The 8,519-nt window shown below is 38.1% G+C and overlaps 1 protein-coding gene across 1 annotated transcript; it reads right to left on the minus strand.

Moving 5' to 3' along the window:
- Window positions 1–246: 246 nt before the first annotated feature.
- Window positions 247–2,142, minus strand: LOC102665897 (protein MAIN-LIKE 1-like). Its single transcript, XM_041009618.1, has 4 exons — window positions 2,005–2,142; window positions 1,227–1,886; window positions 635–1,123; window positions 247–423 (listed from the first exon to the last, which is right to left on the minus strand). The coding sequence occupies exons 1-4, from the start codon at window positions 2,140–2,142 to the stop codon at window positions 247–249; spliced, it is 1,464 nt and encodes a 487-aa protein (XP_040865552.1).
- Between the last annotated feature and the right edge of the window lie 6,377 nt (window positions 2,143–8,519).

The raw sequence follows: 8,519 nt of genomic DNA on the forward strand, positions 1-8,519 counted from the left end.
TAGATAACGAATGATGTCCATTTTTTGGTTAATTATTTTTTTTACACCCTTTTCAACTTCTTTATTTCAATTATATTTAAAGTTATAACACGCGTGTATATAGACACAAATGGAATACACAATCAATGAAAATAAATAAAACTAACATTAGTAATGAAAATAAATAAAACCAACAATACTCATGAAATGAGTTCATGTATAATATTTGTATATACAAAGAATATCAATGTAAAATATGTACATAAACTAAGCCTGATCAGTGCGCTGCCTGCGTCTACACCTAACGTATACTAGATGGTCCTGTGTGACACTCCTGGCCAATCTGAGCCATTCTTCGATCACCTCATGTGTCGATGAGCCAGGCGTGACCACTCCTAGACTCAGATGACGCTCCAACCGCTCAGCAATGTCATCACAAACTTCCTGTTACATACAAAACAAATTAATTACACAAATTATTATGCAAATATTAAGGTAAATGACGTAAATTATTAGTATTACTTACCACTGCATGTCTGGGCTCCTCCGTAGATGTCGACGATGCTCCTGGCTCTAGCACGCGAGGGATATCCGTCTACGGGGCCTGAGGGATGACTCGGGGCTGCGGGGCATGACCATGAGGCAGAGGATCTACTGCGTGGCCTAGTGTCATGAAAGGATGGGAGATGCGGAAGAACCAGTCGATGTAGTCACTGGAACACGCCCTTGGCACCACGCACACCTCACCTGCAGGTACGATATGATCCTCGTAGTGCATCCACCTGTCGTGTATATCATCATACGAGACCCATGAATCGAGAGGAGGAGCAAGAATGGTCTGCGTGTAACTAAACTGCCGCACGACCCTCTCCGGTCGGTAATACACAGCAACAGGCCCCCAGCGCAAGAGACCGGAGTAGCATGATCTGACATGGAAGTCCCGAACCTCCTGATGCTCCCCATACGGGATCCAACTGACATCCGGAATCCGGAGTCGGTCCAGGCGCTCCCTATATGACGGCGTGCGAATGCTCTTCAAGGTCTTCTTTGTCGCAATCCACCTGCACGCACGCGGAGAAGCCTCGTCGTAGTCCTGATCAACGGTGGACTCCGCAACTGAGGGAAAGTGCTCGTAAATCCAGCACTACAGATGTAACATTCAAATTATAAACATTAATAATGAAAGTGTAACAAAATTTAAAGTTGAACATTGTTTAGCTTGAATGAATGAAAAACATATTTGTTACCTGCAACAGTGTGATGTAACCGTCAAGCTGTCGACTGTGGCTCATGGATGCATCGTTTAGTTGGTCGTACATATGAACCAAAGCAGCCACTCCCCAAGCGTACCTCTCTGTCATACTGAGGTCACGAAGGGCCTCCAAGTAGACAACATGGACATTGGTTGCACTCTTGTTAGCAAATAGAGTGCAACCCAGCAGGTGAAGAAGATATGCACGAGCCGCAGCTGTCCAATGACCTGCCTGGCATCGGTGCTGATATACTTCACGTACCCATTGCAGGCATACGTACGGTCTGCGACACTGGACTGTCTCAGCCCTAGCAGATTCTGGAGACACCATCAACAAGTCCACAAGCATCTGAACCACATCATCCACGTGCAAGGGCTCAAATGCGTGAAAGTCGCCTATAACAGGAAGATGGAGAAGAGAGGAGACGTCGTCCAATGTGATGGTGAGCTCACCCACCGGGAGATGGAAATTAGACATCTCCCGATGCCACCGCTCCACAAACGCGGACAAAAGTCCCTGATCGCCGATGTCTACCGAACACGCGATCAGAGGACTTAGTCCTGTACCAGCGATAAGTCCCTCAATGGCAGGGACAGGCCTGCCTAAACTATGGACCTTCCTCCCATGCGAGGATAACTTCAATTCAGGACGCTCCTGAATTGAAGTATAAAAGGAACGCAAAATTTGTTAAAAATATCATTTAAAGGAAAACTAATAGTATAATTTACAAGTAACTAAAAATAAATAGTATAAATACCTATCCCGTGCATACGCTGCAAGCAACGTGATCCGCATACGCTGTCGGCACAGATGGGTCGCTCGGACCACCCGGAAATCCCTGAGGCTGATCCTCAGCCGCCTCTGCGCCTGCGTCTGCAGGAATGTCCTCCACAGCAGCTGGTGCCTCCATCTGGTCATCCTGAACATCTGGGTCAGGGATGACTGGGTCATCGACGTGATCCGCAGTCACAGCGACTCACTGCCTCCGTGCAGATGCAGTAGGTCGTCGACGTTGTGGAGCATCATCGGAATCATCATGATCTCCTCTGCCCACACCTCTGGGAGTGACCTGACCTAAGGCACGACCTAATCCTCTGGTCCTAACCATGATCTGCAAATGAGTACCGCAAAATCCATCACTCATTTCATTTTCTCAAATTTCAAGCATTTGGTTAACTCAATTCAATTACTCTAACTTGCTGAGCTTTATGAATCTGACAAACAATGGTCAACAAATTTGTGTTTGTGGTCAACAACATCTCAAATTTGTGTGGAAAATCAAACTAAGCATAAACAATGGTCAACAACATCTCAAATGCTTAGTGGTATTGACCTTGATTCAACAAGGTGTTGTTATATGATTGACCAAAGCTATTTTTATGATTGATGTGTTTTGTTCTATTAGGAATTAATACTAAGATAGTGTTTGATGTGTTTTGTTCTATTTTTATGATTGACCAAAGCTAGAATAGAAACCATTAGAGGATTGAGTGAAGAAATAAAATAGCTAACTTGAACAAGTGCAGAAGAAGACTTAAATTCTTACTAAAATGTACAAATTTGGATGACTCTAATAGAAGTAACCCACTACTTTAAACTAATTCAATTGCCATAACATGTTCACTTCATTATGATATCAATGTCAATTCCCTCCCTTGTTGGCTATCACAACTAGGACCATTCCTTGTTATACTGCTTGGGACAATTCCATCTAAGAACAATATATATTAATATATAGAACAATATTGATGTTCAGTTTGAAATAGAAATAAGAACAGCTAGTAAAAGTTGCAATCATTATAGGATTTGGATTAATTGTTCTCCTAACCCTCATAAAACTTTCTCTCTAAATGTTTTCTATATACACTAATTGATTGTCCTTATAGCATTCTATCTAGAAATAATCCACATTGACCAATATGTTTTTGTTGACCAATATGTTTTTGTTGACCAGTTATATAAAAAGCTAATAATGCTAGTCCTAAATATGTTGTGAACATTGAAATTGAAGTTAGTAGTGTGACCACCGGATAATGATTCATGAAGGAATGATGTGTGTGGATAAACGAAATAGAATCAAACCAGGATTGATGTGTTTGATGTGTGTGGATAAACAAAAATTAGGAATTAATGCAAAGATAGCGTTTGATGTGTGTGGATAAACGAAATAGAATCAAAATATACCATTTCTCAACACAATATTGTGTTTTGTTCTATTTTTATAATTCACCATTGGTTATGTTCCATTTTGTAACTTCTGTTCTAATATGTTTACCAAATGCTACCTAAGAGTATAACACTTACCAAAAATATATGATTGGATTCCTAGGATTCCTAGGAATCAGCATTTAGGACTGTGGAAGGTGTTGGTGGGGGTGGCATCTTTGTGCCCGTGCTTACTCTAGTTGTGATTTTTATCTTTGTAATAATGAGACTAGTTTTACTAGCAATATTTGGTTTGGAATATTTGGATAATTTCATACAAGCACTACCTATCTCTTGGAATTTTTTAAATGAAGTAATTCATGCTAATCATTCAATGCCAATGGGTATTGATGATGTATTTTTTTTTTGTAGGGTGGATCACATCAGTCCGAAAGTAGCATCACATGTGGATCCACTAGGATTTTTATAACTCGTTGTAATTATAGTACCTCTGGTACTCTTTTATTAATATATATATATATATATATATATATATATATATATATATCCTATTTTGCTGATAAAAAAAATGCTAATCAATATATACTATTTGGATAATTCCCTAACTAAAAGAGGATATATCTATATATATAGAAAAGTTTATCTAAATAGACCCATAAATGTAACCACTGATGTGTGCTTTATTCTATTGATCATATAAGGGGGAGCATCGTAACTAATATATATGTCTACCAAAAAGGGATATTAGGTGCTAATCGGGACAAGATTTTTTCTAATGTGTCCAAGAAACAACCAAAAAAAGCTAATTAAAGGGGGAGCATTGTTAGTAATTACAATGTTCAAGTTCAACACTATTGAAACAACCAAAAACAAAATAAGGCAAGCAAACCTAATTAAAATGAAACTGTTGCTTATATGGATCACTTGATCCGTAAGCCTCTTCCGGATCAACTTGATCCGTAAGAGGCTTACGGATCAGGTGATCCGTAAACTGCCCAGCAACCTCCCGATGGCGGTTTCCGCCATCGCTGGCAACAAAGAAGAAGAAGAAGAAACGCGAAGGAGAAACATACCTCGAAGAAGAAGCAGCAACGCAAAGAAGAAGCTTTCCACTTGATCCCGACAACAATGGCGGCAACGAAGATGAGGAAGCAGAAACGCGAAGAAGACTTCACTTGGGAAGAAGAGGCAGCACGAAGAAGAAGAAGAAGAACGAAGAAGATGCAGAAAATGAAGAACAAGAATGAAGAAGAACGCAGAAGAAGCAGAAACATCCAATGAAGGAAGAAGAAGAAGCAGGCGCGGGAGAGAGAGAGAGACAAGAGTTATTTTTTAAAAAAAATTCTGAGGGGCTTTTAAGTCTTTTCACATAATTTGCTGGGTGCACCAGCAAAACTGCTGGGTGCACCTAGCAGCACTCATTCTTGTGTGGGTTGTACAGTGAAAGCAGGGCGCCTGGTGCTTATATGTGATGCAATTTCAGGATGGGTAATTTTGAGAATTTCAGAATTATGAAGGTGGAGGAAGCAAAGGCCAAAATTCAAATCGACTTTGCCTGACATTTTGAGACATTTATCTAACAACGCCTAGGACTTGTCTTGTTTCCTGGCCGTTAATCAAAGTTAGTAGGTGGGAGTGTATATCTAACGGTGTAGGACTTGTCTTCTCCCGAATTGACATACCATTATAAATGGTTTTTCTGTGATTATTTAATGGCTTTTCTGAAATTGATATACAATGTATATACTGATGTTTAGTTTTTATTGAAGGAATTCGATCAATTAGATGTTTGATCGATGTTTGTTGAAATAGATTTGGATCAACAAGGTGCTGGAGTTAGACCTGCTTTGTACATGATAGTAATATTAGAGTTGTTGTGATTCAAGTCCGAGAAGTAGAGGAGAGACAAACGGAACAATGGTGAATGCAGAGAGGATTTGGGCAAGCAGTGGCCTTTGGCGAGGTACAAAACCTATAATCACCTGCACAAATATTTGAATGCCAAAGTTAGAGTGTGTAAGATATGTGTAAAATGAGCTTAGATTCAAAACTATAGAAATGAAATACCTTAAGTATAGTAGTTGGCAGGTGAAGCAATTTGGGCGATGAGTCATGTAACAAGCCCAAAAACGAGTTCATAAAAGTTGTTCTTAAGTCAATATTGCTTAGAATAAGAAATATTGACATAAGATATTTCAAGCGAATAATATCTCCATAATAATTGTCCCCAAGTTAATATTACTTAGAATAAGCAATGTTGACTTAAGAGATAAAGTAAATATTGTCTCCATAATAGCTCTCAAGTCAATGTTGTTTATAATAAGCAATGTTGACTTAAGAGATAAAGAGAATATTACCTTCATGGCAGTGGTTTGATTCCCACATACAACGTTAATGTTGTGATGCGAGTCCAAATAGTGGAGGAGAGATTAATGGAACAATAGGGTGTAACATCCCAATTTTTGTAATCTAAATTAAAAAGGATTGTTATTTATAAATAAAAAGAGTTTTAGAAAAATGATGAGATTTTATAAATAAATAAATAAATAAAGAGATATAATTATTAATTAAAATAATGATTTGAGAGAAAATAAAAAGGATATTTCATTTATTTGTTTGATAGAAAATAAAATAGAGTTTGTTTTTATAAAATAAATAAATAAATAAATATAGAGCAAATAATAGGCTGAATACCTAAGTATAAATAGTTATGTTAAGTCAGGTGTCTCTTTTTGGCCTCATTTTCGTTTTTCCCCTTCTCCTCTCAAAATCCTTTCTTTTTCCCGCAGCCCACCAAACCTGTCTCAGAAAAATGACGATCTCAGACTCGTTCACCGTTGGATCGTCGTGAAATTTGAGTACCACGTTCGCAACCCAATTTCGAACATTCACACCGTTGGGAATTTGAAAATCATATCTGATCTTAGAGGAAAACAGTTCGCATTGTAGCATTTTAATTTCCCGCAGAAACCCAAAACTGTCTCGGTAAAACTATGATCTCGGTTTCGTTAACCGTTGGATTTTCATGAAATTTGGATATGTTGTTTGAAATTCAATTGCGCACATTGCTACCGTTGGTATTTTTGAGATAATATTCCTGGAGGGAGAAAAAGGAATCGCATGAAGACAGTACAAGTGGAGGTTTCAATCTCTTCTCCGTCTCTCTGACGTTTGGGAATTCTATCGGAGCAGTCGGAGGAATAACTGAAGGAATCTCAGGAAACCGCTAGAGATGTTACTATCGCTAGCTGAAGACACGTGAGTTCGGCTCAAAGGTAAGGGATGAGTTTATCGCAATTGGGGGTTAGAATGAACATGTGTAGGGATCTTTAGAGAACTAAATTTGAGTTTATTTTGGGAATTATAATTTTCCCTTTATGATTATAAATACAATATTATTGTGTTCTAGGTACCAATTGATGTCTTGATGAGAATTGATTCATAAACTTGAGTGCTCTTGATGTCTTTGTGTTAACCCATGATTTTGATTAATTGATTTTGATACAATTGTGAGAAACTATTTCAGAGTTTTTACACCCCATGTTGTGATAAAATCTTTTGTATAAATTGTTATGTTTAGGTTATGAAATGATGATTCAAACTGTGCTTATGTGATAAATTGAACATGTGACGGATGATGAAATACATGTGTATTGAGATGAGATGTATGTATTGAATTGTGAACTATGAACTGTGCAATCACACAATTGTAAGACCCTTTAAGGGCGACAAGTATTGTGATGGGATCCACTGTGGGAACCCGACGAGTTAAAATAATTTTGAAAACAATTGAGTAAATGTGTGTATTGCATAGTTCATAAGTAAAATATATATGATTCATGAGGTGTGATAACATGTTAAATTGAGATTATACCATGGTGATTGAGATTAAGTGTATGTGATAAATTGAGTATGTATATGATTGAGATATATATGTGCATTGAGGTGTTGTGTGCATTGAGTTGTGAACTATGAATTGTACAATCACACGACCATAAGTCCCTTTTAGGGCGACAAGTTAATGCTAAGTCTCTTTTAGGGCGACGAGTTAATGCTAAGTCCTTTTTAGGGCGACGAGTTGATGCTAAGTCCCTTTTTGGGCGACGAGTTGATGCTAAGTCCCTTTTTGGGCAACGAGTTAATGATAAGACCCTTAAAGGGTGACGAGTTAAAATTATTTTGAGAACAATTGAGGAGTCATGTGTTTTGTACAGTTCATAGATAGAGTCTGTGTGCTAAAATATTTTCTGGGTTGGACCTGAATCAGGAAGGAGAGGCCTTGACAGACTCTTCGGAGTGTAGGCCTTGGGGGTCACACGGTTTGAGTGCTCCTTTAAGCCTATGTTGATCCCATATGGTTGGAGCATTCTCGCAAAACACTGTGACCCTAACTGGTCTCCCTATGATATTACCTAGTGAGAGTGACTTGACTTACTATTGTGTGGTTTGTCTTGTCATGTACTCCTAGGCGCCCGACGAGGTTTTTCACTGACATGGTACCACATTGCATATAGGCTTGAGTCTTAGCATAACTGTTGCATACGCTTGCTAATTGTTTATTATGAAATTGATGTGTTATTATGTCTTGATCGGAGTGTGTGATTCCTGTGTATTGTGATTGATGATTGAAAGGTGTGATTGATGGATGAAAAGTGTGATTGATGAATGACAAAGTGATGAAACAATGTGAGATATGCTAAGTAAATTGTATTTGGCTACTATATGTTGTGTTGTTTCTCTCTAGTAGTTAGAAATGTGATAACTCACTCCCGGTCTATTGTTTGTGTTTGGATCTTGTGATGATCTTGAACTTTGTGTTCGGGGGAGCAGATGAATAGGTGGATGACTATGAAGAACCTCATGCTAGAGGACACGGGAACACCACGCTCTGATAGGTTGTGACATTAGGATATAGGTTTTATATTAATTGTATGAGACTTAGATGACCTTCTTTGAGTCGAGATGACTTTATTATTTATTTGGACAAGTTTGAATATGATGTAGAAGAAAGAGAATGTGAGCCTTTTACCCATTTAAAAAGCTTGTATTTAAAAATGTTTTAAAAATACTTTTAATTAATATTTGAATTTTTATTCCTTTATTAAAATATATGTGAGGGGT

Source organism: Glycine max, chromosome 15 (assembly GCF_000004515.6).
Source record: "Glycine max cultivar Williams 82 chromosome 15, Glycine_max_v4.0, whole genome shotgun sequence".
NCBI classification, from domain to species: domain Eukaryota; kingdom Viridiplantae; phylum Streptophyta; class Magnoliopsida; order Fabales; family Fabaceae; genus Glycine; species Glycine max.